The following is a 20,340-nucleotide window of genomic DNA, read 5'->3' as shown; positions in this document are numbered from 1 at the left end:
TGTGACCCGGGGGCCCTGTGGGACACGTGTGCTGGTCCAGTCTGTGGAGATCAGATTTAGGGAGTGCCTGGCCGTGATTTGGGGGGAAATCCACCCTTCAGCAAAAGCTTTTCTAATGCTGCTGCAGCACTAAAAATAAGCCCTTAGCAGCAAATCTGTCCAAAGTAAACAATTGAAAAATAATTAGGAGCGGTAGGCAAAGGCATGCTCGCTGCTTGGCATCATGTTCAGATCACAAGCAAATGAATGAATGATGAGATCTGGCTCTGCAAAAACAGGAAGGTGTGCTCAGATGTGCAAATACCACATTCAGAAGGAGCTGTGTGGGGCTTTTTTTGCCCATCTCCCAGTTATCATGAGGGATTTCTTCCTGTGAAGGGTTGTCAGGCACTGGAAGGGGCTGACACCAGGGAGGTGGTGGAATGCCCATCCCTGCAGGTGTTCAAGGAAGGACTGCATGTGGCACTCGGTGCTCTGGGCTGGGTGACAAGGTGGTGGTTGGTCACAGGTTGGACTCGATGATCTCGGAGTTCTTTTCCAAGTTCATTGATTCTGGGATCTCAGTTAACCACCGGGATACAGCTCATGGAAGCAGCAGCAGGACAGCCTTGGTGTCACACCAACCAGCCAAACAACTCTCATGTTGATAATAATAAATGAAGCAGTGTTCAGATGACTGGGAAATACAGGGGGGAAAAAAGACCAACCAAAAATAAGCTCTCGGAGTTCTTTTCCAAGTTCATTGATTCTGGGATCTCAGTTAACCACCGGGATACAGCTCATGGAAGCAGCAGCAGGACAGCCTTGGTGTCACACCAACCAGCCAAACAACTCTCATGTTGATAATAATAAATGAAGCAGTGTTCAGATGACTGGGAAATAGGGGGAAAAAAAGACCAACCAAAAATAAGTAGCCCAAAGAAGTAATGAATCTGAAAATAGCATCAAACACAAGCTGGGAGCTGGCAGGGGCTGGCGTGGCTGGGCTGTGACAGAGGGATGTGCTTCAATCCCGGGGGATTTCCCCATCCGAGGGCTCTGACCGTCTGGTTTGCTCTCCTGCTTGAACTCACGGTGTGAGTGATGATTTATGTGCCTGTTTCCAGCAGCTCATAGGTGAGCTGGTTATATTCCCAGCTGCAGATTTGGGCTGTCTTGAGCTAGTCTCCAAGTGTGAAGTCTGGAAGACGTTGCAGTTTTGGATACAGACAGTGTTTAAAGGGAAGAACAGGGGATGTTTTGTGCGGGATGCTCAGAAGGAATTGTTCCTTGTGTTTCAGAATGAGGACTGGAGGCTTTTGGTCCTTCAGCCTTGATCACAGCTGTCCAGCATGGCAGCTTCTCTTTTATTGAGACCAAAGTCATGGATTTAATGGCAGAAAATATTGAAATTTGTGGCCAGATTGTTGTTCTCAGTGAATGAGTTACTTGTAAGACCATCACAATTTTACTCTCTATGCTTTCACACTTGTACTGGCACCTAATATCCTTGAAATGGGGAAAACACACTTAAATTTGATACTACTGGTTTTATTTCTTAAAACACAGAAAGAAACCAGATTGTATGGGACAGTGCCATAACTTTGTCCAGTTATTGCCCAGATTTGCTATTTTAGCATGGAGCTTTATTATAAATAAAGTGGAATAGGGTCACAGTAATATTTCATGTGAATTTAAAAAAACCTCCTTCCATTAGAAGAACAAGACACTGGAAAACTTTATCATGCAGTAAAGTGAAACAAGGGACTGAACTTACTAAAAAGAGAATCCAAGGGTATCACTAAGAAAAATAAATATAAATCTGGTTTAAAATCAAATCATTCGGGCCCTGTCAATATTTGTGCCATTGGAATTTAATTGATCTGTTCCATGTTATTTTTTTCTGGCCATGTGGGTGAAACCCCTATAAAGTCAGAGTATGGAGAGCTGGCAGGATGTAAAAAGTGCAGTCAGCTGAGCGAACTGAACCTGAACCTCTTTGTGAAATCTCCAGTCTCTCAAAATTACAATTGTATAATTTCCAAAGAATAATTTGATTTAAATCATAGTGGAAGTCCCTCAGTGGGGATGGCAGTGCTGCTCTGCTTCTGAGGAAAAGCAGCTGAAAATGAGGATGGTTGCCCTGGAGGAGCAGTTGTTTTCCCTTCAATCTGCTGCTTATTGATATACATTAAATTTCGGGACATCTTCCATAGAGGGTGGGTGATTATTAGCTCCACATGGGTCAAAAATAATTCAAGGAACGCTGTTGATTTTGGCCTGATTTGCGAGCGATGCTCCCATTTGGCAGTGCTGGGCTCTTGCTGGTTGATGACGGGGAAACGCATGGACGTGTCTTTCCTTGAATTAAACCGCGTGGGAATGAGCGATGGAACGCCCTGCGAGCCCGGTGGCACCGGGCAGTCCCGGCGGGGGTCTGAGCCGTGCCGGTGGCGTGCAGCTAAACAAACCCCATGAAATGGGCAGGGGATGCGTGTCACTCCCCGGAGCCGCCGTGCTCAGGGCCCTGCCGCTGCGCTTCTCCCGCGTGGCACGGCCGGGAACGCCGCTTGTGTCACCTCTGGTGGCGGCTCTGACTTAGGTTAGGGGTGCGTTTTCAGGAGAGGTGTTTGGCCGGACCCTCTCTGAGGGCTGCTTGGAATCCCTCGGTTTGTCCTTCTCCTTCCTTCGCCGTTTAAAATTCCCAGTGCTTTTGGAGACTTGGCAGCGCGGGGTTTTGAGGGGTGTTTGCTGTCTGTCACACGTGCAGCCAGGCACCGTGACAGGAGTCTGGTGGCATTGGCAGCGTGTCAGCCCATCCCATGGGATGGCGCAGCCGGCACGGGGATGCTGGGAGCAGGGAGGATTTGGGATCCGTGTGTCTTGTGGCTCCCTCCTTCCCCTGCCGGAGAAGGGGATGCAGCCCAGGTGGGATTTTTCTCCTGCTGTATTCCCTGGGCGCTGCCCTGTTGTGGACGGAAAAGGCACGTGGAGAGCGGGTGGGATTTGTGATAAACGTGTGGTGCTCGGGAACAAGATGATGCTTGGGCTCCGAGCTGCCGGGTGCTGCGTTCCTCGTGTCCCAGTTCTCCTAAACAAAGGTGTGACTAAAGAAGATGATGATTTTTAGGTTTCCCCCCTTTGTAAGGCACATCACAGGAGCGCTCACTGGCACCCATTGTTCTTCCAGCAGTTTTTGAAGGGCTTTCTCACGCTCTGCTTTGAAACTCTACAGCTCAGCAGCCTTGATTTTTATTTTTTTTTAATGAAAGATCTTGGCTTTTAGAGGCTGCCTGTATCTCAGTATTTCAAATTATTTACGAGGCTCTTAGAAATAAAAAGCAGGCGTTTTCCTCGCATTGATTGGAATAAAACTGCTTTGCTGGCAGCTGATTTTTCGGTGTCTGAATTATCACCCTTGAAATAAAATCTCAGTGCTGGGGAAGCATCGAGATCCCAGGCATCGCTTCCTACTTACACCGTGCCTGGCCTTCTATTGTTCCTGCCTGTGGCCTGTGGGAAGCACGGAAAATCGGGAGCTTCAGCCAGCCTTCCCGCAGCACAGCATTATCCGGTGCCCGTCCTCATTGTGTCTCCGTGTGCCTGCGGAATACCTGGAGCAGGCTTCAATCGCCAGCGGAGGAGAGAAATGGGCAGTTCGGGGCTGACTTTGGGAGGCAGGAGGGGGCAGGCGCCGCGGGGAGCGGGGAGCGGGGCCGGGCGGATGCGGCTGGAGCTGGAGCTGGAGCTGGAGCTGGAGCTGGAGCACCCTCGCGCTCCCGGCTCCGCATCCTCGCCGGGCGACTTCGGCGAACTGACGAGCATCCCAACGGGAAACGGAGCCGGGGCCACGTCCCTGGAATCCCTTCGGAGCGCTCGCTCTGTCAGGGCGCTTGGCAGGTTGAGCATGTTCTCGCTGGCTCCGGGTTGGGAATTGTGTGAAAAAGAGCAGGATTTGAGGCGGGGTGGAGAGGAGCATCGAGGTCTCTGCTGAGGGAGGATGGAGAGGCTCCGGAGGGAATGCAGGCAATGAGGATTAAACTGCAGTAATCACGTATTGATAAATATGAATGGTTTGGAAGGAGAGAAAGCAGAAGTGCAGGCTTGTGGAGGGAACTAGTGGGCTGCAGGAGGTTTATTTTTAATGAATAAAAAACTAGTAAGAAACAGATGCAAGAGGCATGTTTGGGTTTGTTCCTTTGTTCAGCTCAGCCAAAGTCAGTGGAAGGATTCAAGGTTGGAGATGGCTCAGAGTAAGGAGACAGAGCAGCTCTCTCCAAGGTGACCAGGATAGTAAAGGAAAAGGATTTGGCAGCTATAATCATGTGTAGACAGAGAAAAAAAGAGATTTTATTAAAATCCTGGCTAAATGCCAGGTGTCAGAACAGGTACGGAAATGCTGAGTTGGACAGGTAAATCCCAACCCGGGAATTCCTTAGGTTTCAGCAAATGGCACAAGCAACAGAAGCAAGCCAGGCATTTTAGGGATTTATTCCTTAAAAATTACATGGTAACCCTGACTGTGTGACATGTCCCTAATTCCTGGAGGTGGTGATTACTTGGAGATGGCCCCTGCAATAACCAAGCATGTGGTGGGCAGAGCTCCTGGTGAGGGGGAATATGCAATGCCTGCTGGCTGCCCCGCTGTTCCTTCCCAAGAACTCTGTCATCTTGTCCTTCCTAGGTGCTGGATTTCATTCGGGATCTCTAGGGATGTACTTATGTGGAGATTTCTACTGTCTTCCTTGTGTTTTTGGTTGGAAAGAGGTGAATCCTTTCCATTCCTGTTAGGGTAGACATTGTGGTTGGGAAGCAATGTTTAGCCAACCTTCAGGGAAAAAAAAAAAAGCTATTTTAATTTCTTCACAGTCCTGTTACTCTCATATAGTGGAAGAGGATCCAGGGAATAATTCCCACTTGAGAATAAATTGCCAGCTTTGGTGAAAGGGCAGTCCTGCCACCTCTGGGGCTGTAAAGGAGTGATACAGACGCTGTCCCTCTCAGTGTCTGTGGGTCAGGATCAGTTACCAGGAATAACTTCAGCCTAGGGATGAAGTTTTGGATGCAAGCGGCTTAATTACAGTGTGGATGGAGCATCGCTGTCTGTGCTCAGCCCACATGTGATCTGCAGCAGTTCTCCTGCCTGAAACCACTAATGAGCTTAAGAACTCCCCTGTTTTCCCAGCGCTTAACAAAAATTAAATCCTTCCCTCCCAACAAAACTGGTCGCGTGCTCAGCCCGCTGCTTTCATCAGGAACAATGGGTGAGCGCTGACCTTCCTGAGATGCCACCTCAGAGCTCGTTACTGAATAATTAGGTGATCCTTTCCCTTCCCACAAAGCTTGGGGGCTGTTTTTTGTATTGATAACGTGACATATCCCAAGGCTCGGCCTTGAATTTCAGGCGCTGGGCTGTTCCAAACTCCATCTGTCCACTAAGTGAATGTCAATCCAATTTAAGCTTGCATATGTTTCCAAGGAAACCATGGGAGGCAGTGGGGAGAAATGGATCATGGAGGGGCAGGGAGGCTAGCACAGCAGCAGCGCTTTGGCTTTTCACTATTTAAATATAATTAAACCCCAGTTCACTGTAATAACCCTATATAGAGCAGGAGGCCTTGAGGGTCAGATGGTTGATCTTGGAGTAGCCTGTGTTATGTGTAAAACAAACACAGTGAATTTAAAAATAAGAAAGACAAGTGGCTTCAGGTGCTTCCTTGAGGTCTCAGTGCAGAGCTCTATGAGCTGGACTTTCTTATGTAGATCCCAGAATAATTTAGGTTGGAAAAGACCTCCAAGATCATCAGGTTTTTCCTGTGGCTGATCACCAATTTGCCAACCAGACCAGAGCACTGAGTGCCAGGTCCAGTCATTCCTGAGACACCTCTAGGAATGGTGACTCCACCACTGTCCTGGGAAGCCACTTGCAATGCTTGAAATCATGGGTTTGGGTAGTGAGGTCTTAATTTTCTTTCTCTCAGGCTAGAGAGCTCATGCTACCATATGTTCAGCCCTCAGCTGAACAAAGCAAGCTGTGAATGGACCCAAAGGAGTCATCATTGGTGTATTTAGACCCCCATGAAAATATAAATGCAAAGTGTTTAGATAAATGGAGGACCAGTGTCCCTGTCAAATTGAAAGGGCCAGGTTGGACAAGTCTTGGAGCAGCCTAGGCCAGTGCAAGGTGTCCCTGCCTGTGGAGGTTGGAATGGGATGACCACTGGGGCCCCTGCCCTCCCAAATCATTCCAGGATAAAACACCTTAATGCTGCACACGGATGTACTTGTGTTTGGAGGGCAGTAACTGTGACAGGCCTTGCCTGGGGAGCAGGAAAGTCAGTGAGCATTTGGATATTTGCTCCTGATCTCTCAGATAAGCTGCAGGTGCTGTGGCTCCCCAAGGGCTCATCCTTCACCAGAGGTGTGAGAACTTCCAGGCGCTCCCCAGCTCGAGCAGAGGCAGGGAAGGAAAGCTGTGAGGTGACACTGAGCAGGAGGCCCCTGAGGTAATTTGGGGGCTGTTCATTTTGCAGACCCCGTGTCAGCCAGAGCAGAGACCTGACAGAAGTCGTGGCATCCTCCAGGAAGTGTCACTCAGCTCTGCTGGTGCTCCCACGTGTGTGGCAAAGTTGTGAGCAGGGTGGAAAGCAGCAGAGCTGGAGACTCAAACACAGACTTTGTGCTTGGTTTCTGTTCAGGAGAAATGAGGGTTCCCCCGCCCCGTTTCCAGGAATTCATCTTGAACTGAGAGTTTAAATGCTGCAGAAAGCCAGGGCTGTAAGTCAGCCTGGCTTTCTGAAGCAAAGTGTGTTTCTACCTATTAATACAGCTGTTAAATAAAATGTTTATCTTAGTTATTGAAATGAAGAGTGAGGAGCTAGCTTTGGAGCTCTAAAATGGGATATTATCTGTCATTTTACTTTGAAGAATGCTGCTGCCTTAAAATGTTTTACTGTGACAAATAGCTGGAGCTGAAATTCTGGTGTCTGGGGATATCCTGTGTGGCTACATCCCTCCTTGTGCACTGTAACTGCAATCTGAGGCAGAAACTCCTCCACCGTGAGCTCTTTGCAGCTGTTGTCCAGCATCAGATCCTCTTTGGATCAAATCTCCTGAGATTTGGAGTGCCAGCAGCAAAACCGGCCGAGGGGAGGTGTGTGCTGGGCACGGGCACTGGGAATTGTCCTTGGGCCGAGCTGTGGGATAGCAGGGGGGTTCTGGCTGCTTGGGGGGGGCTTTGCAGCACATTCCTCCTTATCAGCTGTTTACCCTTCCACTCTGGGCACAGCCTGGGAAAGCAAAGCTTGCTGCAGCTTGCTCGGATCTTCCAGCAGCTCCTGGAAGCTTCCTACCGGCCCTCCCGACATTCGGCCGGTAGCTGCGAGCGTCTCCCGCTGCCACTTTGGCTCTGCTTCAGCTGGCAGCTCGTGCAGCTCAGGAATCCCTCTGGGATCACTGCTCCAGTCACATTTCCCGTGGTCTGGCCTCACTCGTTGTCTCCTTGTGCCCCAATCCTTGGAGCCTGGTGCTCTGAGCCATGTGTGTCTTTTACCTTGTGCTCCTGTGCAGGTGACTGGGATGGATGAGGGCTTTTCCCTTCCCTATCCCTCTGATCCATGCATTGACACCTCAATGTGCAGTCAATGTTCTCAAATCCTATAGCTGATAATGAAGGGGATAATTCTGATTTTTTTTTTTTTGTTTGTTTCTCCACTTGTCAGTGCTAGGAGTTCCTCAGAAGTTTTGCTGTTTCCTTCCCTATAATGAATATTCTCCTCGAGGCTGGAGGAAGCACGTGGGGGGTGGTTTTGCAGTATCACAGCATCATTTGGCAGAACAGTACATGTAGGACTCTCTTCCCCCTACTCAGCACACCTGGATGTTTTGAAGCCACTGCCTGACTTCAAGGGATCTTCCTAAAAATTAGTTGGAGGCACCTGTGGCATTTCCATAAAAGTAGGCTGCACTGTTTAAAAGCTTTGTGGTTCCCCAGAGGAAGTTGTAATTAGGCTGCTCTGCCAGAGAGCTGATGGTTTATCCTCTGGAGTTCCTGCTGGCTCCATGGTGACCTGCACTGGTGGGAGAACAGAAGCATTCAGCATCCCCCCAGAATTCAACCAAGAGCTCTTGGGAGCAAGGCTGTAACTTAGTCATTGCTCTTAACCATTCCTGATGCCCTTAAGTCTGTTTTCCTCCTGTCTGTGCAAGCTGCAGTGAAATCCAAGTAATATTTCAGCGTGATGGAGTCTATAAGACCCACCTTATTGAAAGAGTCTGATCCTGGCCCTGGCTGGAGAGCTGAGTGTGTTTAATTGCTGCCTTTCCGAACGGCCGAGCGGCATCACGCCCGTGTGGGTCGATAAATGCACCTTAATGAGTGCATATAAACCAGATCACTCCCAGCACGGGCTGCAAACCCTGTCCAGTCTGTTTAAAGGTGGTATTTGTTGCCTTGACTGATCAAACCTGGGCCACAAGCAAAGGTGTGTTTAAATACACCTCTAACGATGTGGGTAAGGGATGAAAGAGCTGGGGCAGCGCCTAATGGGAGTTAAACGGGCTCTCCTGGAAGCAGCGTTCCAGCCAGCTGGGCTTCTCCTTGTCTAAAGTGGCTGAATTGCCTGTGTTTGGCTTGTGGTTCCTGGGATTTTAACATGTTACAACATCCAGGTTCTGCTTGAGTTTTCTCTCACAGATTTCTGATCTGTGCCAGCTGCTGGTTCCTAGAAATGTTTCTCTGGCTGAGCTCGGGACCTTTGGCAATGCTGAGTCCCCTGATTCCTGAGCTTAAATGATCCAATTTGACCCAAATTTAAATGATTCCTCTGCTAACACCCTAGGAATTAAAGAACTTGTTCCTTGGAGGTGTCAGCTGTTGCAGCACCATTCAGCAGTGCTACATTTCCTCGGACTGACCTAATGCCAGTTGAGTTGTGAAATTTTAAGTGGAACTTCTTCACTTACTTTGTGGGTTACTGATTTGTAAATACTGTCTCTGGCACTAATGAGGGGGAGGAAAGAGTTTAAAGCAGGTTTGGGTAGGCTTGGCAGTTCTGCCTTGGCTAAAACTGTGTCACCAGAAGATGTGTGAATATACATCTGTATTTGTGGTGGTGATTGGTCCTGTATTTTTTGAAGGAAAAAAAAATTGTGTATTTTCAAGCCACATCTGGACTTTTATTCCAGAAGTTCCCAAACCATTCTACGGTTTATGGAATCCCAGAATGTTTTGGGTGGGAAGAGACCTTAAAGCTCATCCATTTCCACCCCCTGCCATGGGCAGGGACATCTTCCACCAACCTGTGCAAGGGCCTCACTACTCTCACAGGGAGGAATTGAATTCTCTGATTCTAGTTCAAATCTAGCAAAGTTGGCTCCAGATTTAAGCTCTGCTCAGCATTCAGTGCAGCACTGTGGTTTACAAGACATCAGGGAAGGAGAGGGTTTGGTTCCAGGAATTGCAGTGGAAATGCAAGAGCTCTGCAAAGTCTTTCTTTGACTTGACTTTTGAATTGAAACTCTCAAATGGAAAAGTGCTCAGCATAGTTCATCCTCTGTCACCTTTGTCCTCAGCTGGGAACATGTGGGGTTAAAGCTGGTGTTTCAAGTGATGATCAGAAAGTGAGAATAAAGAAGTAGAAAGTCTGTTTTCTTTTGAAATGTCTGTTAAACTTCGAATAGAAAGAGGAATCAAAACCTTTGATGAAGAAAATCCCAGAGAGCTGTTTTGCTGTATGGACAACTTGCAACCCGCTGAGGGTGAAGTGGTGTGCTACTACTTTTTAAACCATATAGAAACAAAAGGTATTTCCAAAAGCAAGGTGATACTGTCTGAAGTACTTATTCTAGAACTGAAAATAATTCAGGTAGCAGTTTTAGTCTGAAGAAGTAGTTCTGGTCAGTGTATTTCAACTGGAGATGAGTTAGAACACAAGAATCCTTGAAAATACTACATGAACTTGTTCTTTAACAGAACTTAGTTTTGCCTGCTTGGGTTTAAAGCTTCTGTGAATTTAAGTCAAGGTTATAAACATGCATGTCTGTTAGATTTTCAATTTCAGGCTCTCTTTTGCACTCCTCAGAGATGATAATTCCTAGAGTCCATACCTGGAACCATAGTGCGAAGGATTTGGACACTGAAGTGAGGAAAATAAGACAAAGATTATTTAAAATAAAAAAAAAATTAAATCAAACATTTAGTTAAATGTTACATTGAAGGAATGCCTTGCCCTGCCCTGAATTTCTTGAGTTTCTTTTATCTCCCCTAAAGCCAGTTTTGAGCTTGTGGAATAGGAATGTGTTGTCTTTGGATCCTGAGGGTGCCGTGCTGACATTTCCCAGTCAGGAGAGAGTGAATGGAGACCTTTGTGGGAGAGATTTACCGGAAGGAGGAGAAGGGAAATCCGCATCCAGAGATAGGATGGCAGTGACAGCTCCGTGACATGGAGAGGAGCTGGCAGGGATGCACCTGCCCTTGAAATTCCCACAGGCAGCACAGTTTGCAGCCGCACGTGTAGAACACAGAATCACGGCGCAGCTTGAATTATTTAAGCTCAGCAGCTTGAAGGAAGCTCCTAAAGCAGTCATGGAAGGGTGTGATTATAATATATAGAAGAGCTTTAATATTTACTATAGAAAAACCTTACACCTTGTTCTTCAAAATAAAGCCTTGGGAATAATTTGTTATTCCATTTTGCCTGTGGAACAGGAAGGGTGCCAGAGCTATCTGAGCAAAGTGACATATGATTGATATTTTACCAGACTCAGCCTTCTGCCGTGAAGGAATCGAGTTTGCATTTTGCATATATGAAAAATCAGATGAGCAGGGCTTGTGTGGGTTATTTTTTAAAAAACCTTGATTGGCAAAGCTTGTGCTCTTTCTATAAACACGACTGTGAAAGCTGTCCCGGGATATTTTTGACTTGGTTTTTCAAACTACTTATAGGCATGTTTTAGGGTGTTGTTGGCATAGCTGTCACATGGCAGCTTTGTACAGAACCTATTTAAAGTTGTAACAGGCAATTCTGTGTAAAGGGGTGGTATTTAATAGATCTGGTATTTTATAGAGTCAGTGAATCCTAGAATTATTTGGTTTGGAAGGGCCCTTAAGGATCATCTCATTCCACACCCTGCTACAGGCAATTTTATAGAGTCAGTGAATCCTAGAATTATTTGGTTTGGAAGGGCCCTTAAGGATCATCTCATTCCATGCCCTGCTACAGGCAGGGACACCTTCCACCATCCCAGATTGCTTCAAGCTCTGTCCAGCCTGGCCTTGGACACTTTCAGGGATGGAGCAGCCACAGCTTCTCTGGGTGATCTGTGCCAGAGCCCCCCCACCCTGACAGGGAAGAATTTCCTCCTAATGTCCTGTCTAACCCTGCCCTCTGGCAGTGGGAAGTCATTCCCCCTTATCCTGGCACTACCTGCTTTCTCAGAAAGTCCCTTTCCTTCTTGCTGCTGCTGTTGCCTGGGATATTTCGGGATTGCAATATCTGTGTACGCTTCAGCCTTCTCGTTTTTCCAAGTGGTCTGGTGTGACCTCCCATCCTTTCCCGTGTTTCTCTTGCCTAATCTCTGGACTCTGAATGCCTTCATTAAAAGAAAACCTTAGTAACTAGTTCACTGGGGAGTGATGCAGCAAAAGCCAAGTGTCAAAGCATCTCTTTCCATCAAATTGTCAGCCTGGAGACAAGCTCAGCCTCATTTCCACCCCCACATCCTTGTACTTACCTGCAAATGCCAGGGAATTCCTTTGCCCTACCCAGGCTTTCCTTTGCAGCAGCATGCTTAAGGCTGCTTATCCATGGTTCTCCATGGGTTGCTGCTGCTGCTGCAGCTGGGAGGCTCCTGTGGGAAGCATGAGTGATGGATGCTGTTTGGGAATTGCCATATGCTCTATCACACTCTAGAATCCATTAATTCCAAATTTCCTTCTCCTCCTGGTGCGTCCCTCCCTAACTTGTTGAAAGGCAAAGAAAATACGTCTCCTCTTGAGAGTAGGAAGGTAGTCACGTTATCCATCTCAAAAAGCAAACTGAGGGCACAGAAACAAATCCTGGTATCTGCTTCCATTTTTTTTCCTGGCTTTGGAGTGGATTTGGAGTTTTAGGTGTGGGTAAGTACAACTTTTGCATCTCCTCTGCAGAGAGTGAGTATGAAATTGTGGCTATGCCATTGCCTTTCGAGCTCTGACCCCACTCAAGCCAATTTTGGTGGGATTTGGAAGTCTGTGAAAAGCAGAAGAAGCACCAGAGCTTCCACAGACATACAGAACAACGCTGCTTTATGTTGGGGTCACAAGCAAAAGGCTTGTGACAGCTCTTGGGGTGGAAATCTTCAGTTCTTCAAGGCCATAGGAAGTGGTTTTCCCAGTGTTGATCACGGGTGTTCAGTGAAGGCTTTGCTTTCAGAAACTTGGGGTTTGCTTTAATGCAAGTACGTGCCAGACCCCAAAACTTAGGGGCTCCAAACTTGGTCGGGGTTTGGTGCCTGATGTTGGAGCTGCTGAGGTCACTTATCAGTCCCCACATTCGTTTTTCACTTAATCATTTCCTGCCTATTTTGCTGGGTGGCAGCCTGTCGCTGGCAACGTGACTCAGTGTTACAGCTTCTTACCATGGGTAAAAGGGAAAGGAAAGCCGGTGCCTTTGAGGAGTGTGTTGTTCCCGTGCTTGCGTTAATTGCCCAAACAACCTGCCCTGTTGTGGATTTTGAGGAAATATCCTGTGACTCTCCCACGTGCTTGTACATTGTTCACTTCCACTGGTGTTATCCTGCTTGTCCCCTTATTTCCTCCCCTCTTTTCCCACCCCATTTCCCCCCACTTTTTCACCCTTTCCCCCACTTTTTCACCCCCCCAATTTCTTTCCCCCTTCATTTTATCCCACTCTTCTTTTCCCCCCCCTTTTCTTTTTCCCCTATTTTTTCCCCTTTCCTCTTCCCTGAGAATGCTGCTTGCAGAGGCTGCGAAGAGTGTGAGAACAGCCAGAGAAATATAATTTTGGCTTCCCCAGACAGAGCACTGCCACTAGGCAAGATGTGAAACCAGATAAGCGAGGCTGAGGCAGACCTTCCCAAGGAATCAGCCAGGGAGCTGCTCGGGGGTGTTCCAGCTCTGGCTCGGGGCAGCGCGGCTCAGGCCTGCGCCCAGCCGGATCCGCTCCCGGTGCCGCTGCTGTCGGACACATTTGGCACTCGGGGTGTGAAGCCCCGGGCTCTCATTGCAGTTGTCTGTGATTTATCACGGCCACACACGGGCTGCAGAACTCCTAGCCGGGTGGCTGGAGCACACACAGGCTTTCGCAATGGGGGGATAATTACGGGCGTTGGAGCAGGGAGTGAAGCAGAGCCCGGTCCGGGACAGCTCCCAGAGATCCTCTCGGCTGTGCCAGAGTTGCCCCACATCCCTTTTTATGATTCTTTTGGAAGCTGTGGAGGTTGCGTGTCCACATGGCTTTTCAGGAGCTGCTGGCAGTGAATCATAGAATCCTGGAATGGTCTGAATTGGAAGGGATCTTAAAGATCCATCCCACTGTCATGGCCAGGGACACCTTCCACTATTCCAGGTTGCTCCAAACCCCATTCAACCTGACCTTGGACCCTGACAGGGATGGGGTAGCCACAGCTTCTCTGGGCAACCTGTGCCAGTGCCTGAGCACCCGCACAGGGAAGAATTTCTCCCCGGTATCTCATTTAACCCTGCTCTGGTACAATGGTCAGAGCTACGCTGATGAGTGAGAGAAGCCAGCCTTTGCTGCAGCCTAATGAGCTCTGTATAAACAGTTTCCTCCAGAGCATGTGAATGATGGAGCTTTCAATGGATCTCAGGAGAAAAATCAGGACTGGACTCTGGGAAGACAAATTGTAGCTTCCAACAGCTACAGATTTTCTGAATGTTTGAGAGGGAGGCGATGTTTCCACTCACAGGACGTGCATGACATTCAAGGAACTCAGCCTGGGATACCTGATGCTGCTGTGATTTATCCGGATTTCCCAAAGCTCCTGCAAGGCTTCTTCCATTCAGCACGTTTCTTAGAGCACTGGGAATTACTCGCCTGCAAAAGCAGCCGGGAGAAAGGAGCCAATCCTCCAGATACTCACAGTTGTAGGGCTGTTGTCACAGCAGAAGCTGTTCCAATGGAAATGGATAGACAGGATTCAAGTAGTTGGGGCTGAGAGTCATCGGAGCGGTGCCGTGCATGGAGAGGAGGATTGGTGTTGTCGTAACTCTTTGTGTGTTATTGAAGTGCCAAATGGATTAGGAGCTTTAAAAGCTTTAATTTCTGTGCTTTTGGCATCGTCTCTTGGAACGCGCGCGTCTCCGTAGTGAAGCTCTGGAGAGGAAATGGGGCTTGAAGGGGTAGTCCCAGACTAGTTTCTTCTAATTTCACTTGCAATCAAGTGCTGGAGAGAGAGAGACAGATGCTGCAGCTGCATGATTACAGAACATGCAGCTGTTATCCCACTTGCTTCTTTTCCTGCTAATGAGGCATCAACTCTCTTCTGAGTTTGCTGTTTGGGTAATGGTTTTATTCTAGCACGAAACTAGAAGTGGTTTTAATTTTTTTTATTCTGATCTGGTTTGGGTTTGGCAGCTGGAAAGATGGTTTTTCAGAACTAGTCTGATTTGAGGAAGGAGTTGCCCAGAGAAACTGTGGCTGCTCCATCCCTGGAAGTGTTCAAGGCCAGGTTGGATGGGGTTTGGAGCAGCTTGAGCCAGTGGAAGGTATCCCTGCCCACAGCAGGGAGTTGGAATGGGATGAGCTTTATGTCCTTTCCAATCCAAACCATTCTGTGATTGTACAATAAGGAGGCAACAATTCCAACTCGCTTTAAAGTGCTTGGTGGACTCTGGATGCAGCTGGATAGACTGAGCTGCTTGCAACTTTAATTTCCAACACCTCAAAGTCTTCTCATCATTAATCCAGTTCCTCAGGCACAAGCAAAAAATGCGTGGTTCTGATTTAAGTACTCTCAGTTCTTCACATTGTCTCGCACTTTCTTGGAGACTTCTGGGCACAGGCAGCTTTTCTGTGCTTTGTGAAGCAATACAAAGGTGGAGAGAGGATGAAGAGCTCTGCCACTCTCCCTTCCCAGCTGGCAGGAGCACAATACTCACTGGAAGGAAGCTCGGCAGGACTCTTAATTTTGAGGAATGATGCATTTGACTGTCAGAGGGCTGAGTTTGAGCTGTGTTCAAAAGCTCTGTCTCTGTGTTCTGCTGAGGGAAGAGGAGGGATTGCTGGATCCCAGGTGAGCTGGGAGCAGGAGCATCCCCCTCACAAAGCAATCCATGCAGTGCAGGTGATTGCAGAGGTGTGGAAAAACCTCTGAGTAGTCCATACTGAGGATAGGTTTTGTTCCATTGGTGCTGGCAGTGAATCATAGAATCCTGGAATGGTTTGACTTGGAAGGAATCTTAAAGCTCAAGCAGTTCCATCCCCTGCCATGGGCAGGGACACCTTCCACTATCCAAGGTTGTTCCAAGCCCCATCCAACTTAGCCTTGGACCCTGACAGGGATGAGGCAGCCACAGCTTCTTTGGGCAACCTGTGTCAGGGTCTCACCACCCTCACAGGGAGTTTATTCCTAATATGCCATCTAACCCAGCTCTCTGTCAGGGTGGAGCCATTCCTCCTTGTCCTGTCACTCCAGACCTTTGTTCAAATCCCTTCTCCAACTTTCCTGTAGGCCCCTTCAGCTACTGGAATGGACAATTAGGTCACCTCAAAGCTTCTCCAGGCTGAACAATCCCAGTTCTCTTACACCCCCTTCCCTCAGTCTCTCCCAGCCTTTTCCTAACTTCAGAGCATCTATGGCATGAACAGTCACAGCCACAGCACCCAGTTTTTAGCAGTTACTCCAACTCGTGTGGGCAGGAATCCCCCAGGATGTGTGGTGTAGGCTGGGTCAGGCTCCTGCCTGTGGAAACCTGAGAAGAACAAGGTGCCTGATGCTGGGTTTAAGGCAAATAATGGCTTTTTATTTTGGGATTTTCACCTCTGCCAGAGGCTCAGTCTCTCAGTAGGGACAGTAGAAAATAGGATGAAAGTTGCAAGGAAATGACTGGTCCATATAGCCTGGGAAGAGTTGTCCTCTGCAGAATACCTGTTCTGCCTCTGCCAAATCCTGCTCTGCCTGATCCGTTTTTTAAAATTGTAGTCCTCTTCCAAACTCCAGAGGTTGCATGTGGTCAGTTTAGCCTTTTGTGCAAGAATAATTCAATTCTGAAGAAAATTCTGTCTGACTTGATCCTCCTAATGCCCTGAGCCTGATTTTCTAATAAGAAAAATATAGACATATATATAAGTGTTTGTTCCCCACCAAGCTCTCTTCCTGGGGCACCAGCCCTGGGATCTACCCTGTTTAACGGGGTGGAGGAACTCAGTCACCCCAAAAACACATTGCCAAGAGGATGACATCTAGAAAAGCACCATGCAAACCCCAGCGGGTTTCAGTTCCTGAATTTCCCTTACTTAATGCATATATAAGTAAGGCAATTAAAACACATTGGGCTTATTTCAAATAGATAATCTAATTATCAGCTTGATTAAACCATATCAAATGAACAGTTCTTGTAATTCGGGAGCTTTGTTCTAATCACTGCCAAAGCAGTAGGAGCTTTAATTAAAAGCCTCAGAAGTGGCAGACCAGTGTCAATTGAGGGGAGTTACAGCCCGAATCCTGATTGCAGGGAAGAGCAAACCCATCCTAGGTGGATACTGATAAAAAGATCAGCTCTTTGCTGCCAATAAATGGAATTTGACTATTTTGTAAATACTATTGAATTAAAGTAATTGTCCTTTGCTGCTGTTTCTGGTGCTCAGAGACAGACTTCATTAAATCTATTCCACTATCACTCATTTACAGTGACATTTTTAATGTATCACCCAGCCATATCCTGCCTCAGCCTTGGACCTACAAGCTGTAGACTGCAGAATTTCTTAATTAAAAATTGGGTGCTGAATAACTCAGGAAGACCAGGCTTCTTTTTCCTGCCATGAATGTATCTTTGGGGCCTCTCTGCCCATTGTGATTTGGTGTTCAATGCCCACAACTTTTATAAAACACATCTACAGGGAATGACAAGAGCAGTGGGCAGCCAGGTTCCAACCTGCACAGTGATTTGCATGTATTTAGTTTATTAATGTTGGCAGGTCTCTGCTTAATAGCCTAAGTTTTCTTTTCACCTGAGTAGGTGGACTTTTTGTTTTTCTTTTGCCTAATTGTCTCAGAAAATGAAACTGGAACAGCCTGCCTGTATCAACATGTAGGCAGTCACAGGCTGGGGGTTATTTCTGCTCTGTGCCCTGGACCAGCCTTCAGATTTTGGAGATTTGATGGGAATTTGTAAGGTGTTAGGAGCAGCATCAGTGGAAGAGGGAGCTGGGTGGACAGCTCTCTGTCCGGACCCAGCTTTCCCCATCTGCTGTGGCATTTGCCATCACCACCTTGCTTTTAATTACTGTCGTGTTCCGTGGCTTAATATTAAACCACATCTAATTGCATCCTGTCTCTTAATTGGCTTAACTGGCCATCACCCAAATAGACTCTGCTGTATAGAAACAAGCTTCCCCAAATATTTCCTAATTGGCAGTTGGTGCTTTGTGAGGAGATGGGACCCTCTCAGAGATATTAATAGATGTTTTCTCCCGTTCGTTCCCAGGATTGGACATTGATCCTATGACGCATGCCCGGAAAAAACAACTTTTCCTTCTGAAACATCCAGCTGGTTCTGCTGGCCAGGCCTCGTCGCCAACAGGCAGCAGGAGGATGGACAGGGCCAACGCAGAGCAGCGGGACGGAGATGCCTCGGAGGCTCCAAACTGTCCCAGTGGGTTTGTAGGGAATAACAAAAGCAAGAGTTTGCGTGAAGTGCGAAAGACGTACCCGCTGCGGAGGCGGCTGCTCCCCTCGGTGAGCAAAAAGACCTGCAAGGTCCTCCTCACCAGGCTGGAGGACGTGGCTGGCTCTCTGTCCAAACAGACCCCGAGCTGTAAAAAAAAGCATCTTCCCAGCTGGGTTGAGGGTTTGGGATCTGCTTTGTTCTCGGAACAAGTTCAGCCTGTGGGAGCGGGCAAGAGTGACTCATCCGGGGAGAAGTGCACAGTAACTTATCCCGGGCCGGAGCAGGACTTTGATCCTGCTCCCTCGGAGCCCAGGAAGCGCCGGCTGGCCTCGCTGAACGCCGAGGCGGTGAACAACCTGCTGTTCGAACGGGACGATGGCTTGTTATCCGGCAGGCGCTTCCGCAGGGACTCCGGGAAGGCTGCTGGGGACTGTGCCCTCAAGGGCTTGCAGGGCAAAGCCGGTGACAACTGGCCCGCCCTGGAAAAACCGGCTGTGAAAACAGGGAAAGGAAAGAACCGGCATGAGCCCGGTCAGAAATGCAATAGCTGTGAGCATTCGCTGGATGAGGTCTTTGATGATGGGACAAAGAGGGAGGATGGTGCCATCTCCTACCATCCCACCCCAAAGAGACTGGCCAGCCTGAATGCCGCGGCCTTCCTGAAGCTGACCCACGAGAAAGACCAACCCCTGAAACCGAGGAGTAAATCGGACGGAGAGGGCAAGTCCGAGAACCACTGTTCGAAATCTACGCTCAAATGGCCCAAAGCCGGACGGAAGAACTGTGTCAAAACCAAGAAGGAAGTGTCTAGCTTAAAAATGGACGGGCAGCATGGCTGGCAAGGCCAGACCCTGGGCACGCCTGGGAAGGGGGAGCAGCGGGACTCTTCCAGGCTCTATGGGACGACAGAGCCTGTCCCCTGCGAGTCGCTGTCTGGCTCCTATGCCAGCACGGAGGGCTTCTACCACAGACTGCCTTTGCTCATGGGAGGACAAGCTTCCATGAAGCCGGAGTATGGAAGACCTGGAGAGAAATCCCCAACCCCCAAACAGGAATTTCATCAGCCTTCCTTTCCCGTGCAGCAGTTCCCTCCCTTGCCTGTGCCCGGGAATCACGCGGATTGTGGATGTCTCTATGAATCCTCAGACCTGACTCCGTTGAACGGGTTTTATGTTTATTATGGCCAAAGCGGATACAGTGGCTATTCCCCCTGCTCCATTTATCCCAAGGACGAGCTGTCGCAGGCTGCGACCTGCGAGGGGCTCCTGGTATCTTCCGGTTCCTTGCCATCAGGTGCTCATTTCCAGCCCCTGCACTGGTGCAGCTCTCCGTACTGCTGCGGGGAGGGAGCAGCCGTGAGCAGCTACAGCGTCTGCGGCGTGCTGCACCTGCCGGAGGGCAGGATCGGCAGCGTGCATGCGGGACGGAGCAGCTACCCCTACAAAATGCCTTTTGCAGCAGGTAAGGTGCAAAGTGCACGCAAATCCCGGCCGGCGTTCCTGGGAGAAGAGGGTGGCTCGGCGCGGTGCCTGCTTGCCTGGAGGCTGCTTCCCTCTGCGAGCAGTTCTCAGCTCCACAGCCGAGCTGCGGCTTGGAAGGGATCCGCCTTCCACCTCCCCTTTCCCCGTTTTTTGCCCGGAGGGCTTTTCCCACTGAAAGGTCTTGTTGGTGCGGAAAGCAGAGAATCGGTGAAAGCATTTTGGCAGCGAGAAGTTGACTCACGGTTTGTCACGCTGGGGCTGAGGCTGAGCTTTGATCTGTGTAAAACGAGCAGGGTTCAGTTCCTGCACGCCATCCCGCTGTGCCACTCTGAGCGGAGGGTCGGGAGCACGCCGGGATGAGTTGCTGCTCCCATCCCAAAGCCTCTCGCTGGGGGCTGAGGCATCCTCACAGAGCCTGTGGAGAAGCAGGCATTGCCTCTGCTGTTAGACTCTAGTGGTGCCAGCTGGGGGCTGCAGGCTTTTTGGATTCCATGGATGGAGCAGAGCTGGCAGGGCTGCATAGGGAGTTTCACTGTGGTGGTCTAAGTGCCAGGCACACTGTTAGTTTGGGAATTCTTGAGCCCATCTTTGCTCTCTGTGTCTGACGATGAAGCACTGGAATGAGGAGGGGTGAGTGGGTATGGAAACGTTGTTACCTACCTGGCTGTCCCCTGTCCCCGCCTGCTTTTCAGACTTCCTGCTTTATCTTGGAGCTTTGCCTCTGCCATTGAAAAATACCTTTTTAAATATTTAAAAGTGGAGTGCTGTGTGGGGGTTACCAGACACCAGTACTGTGTGTGACACCAGGCTGGACAGTGCTGCAAACACTCAGTCTGTAGAGGAGGCTGCTCTCCAGCTGCTGGGAGTGCCAGTGTGGGATCTTTCCACTAACCACGTGTTCCAGCCAAGAGCTGGCATGACTTACCCGCTGAGAACAGATTTTCAGGTAGGTGGATGGAGTTTTGGTTCAAGCGAGGCTTTGTCATCTTCCGTTGTAAGAAGCTGCTGGAACTCAGGAGCGTTTGGTTG

General features: G+C 48.8%; 1 protein-coding gene across 3 annotated transcripts in view; it reads left to right on the top strand.

The window, feature by feature from the left end:
- BAHD1 (bromo adjacent homology domain containing 1) overlaps positions 1-20,340 on the top strand; it is a 35,516-nt gene that overhangs the window by 2,395 nt on the left and 12,781 nt on the right. For 2 of the 3 annotated variants that reach the window (XM_039706546.1, XM_039706544.1), the window contains exon 2: positions 17,648-19,291. In XM_039706546.1, coding sequence (XP_039562480.1) covers positions 17,665-19,291 — 1,627 coding nt within the window. In that variant the 5' untranslated portion in view covers positions 17,648-17,664. Of the gene's footprint in view, positions 1-17,647; positions 19,292-20,340 lie in introns of those variants that run through there. The other variant, XM_039706545.1, reaches the window with a different exon arrangement.

Source organism: Passer montanus, unplaced genomic scaffold (genome assembly GCF_014805655.1).
Source record: "Passer montanus isolate IOZ18808 unplaced genomic scaffold, ASM1480565v1 scaffold194, whole genome shotgun sequence".
In the NCBI taxonomy this organism is placed as follows: domain Eukaryota; kingdom Metazoa; phylum Chordata; class Aves; order Passeriformes; family Passeridae; genus Passer; species Passer montanus.
The sequence above is the reverse complement of the archived record's forward strand: the minus strand, read 5'-3'. Positions and strand labels throughout refer to the sequence as shown.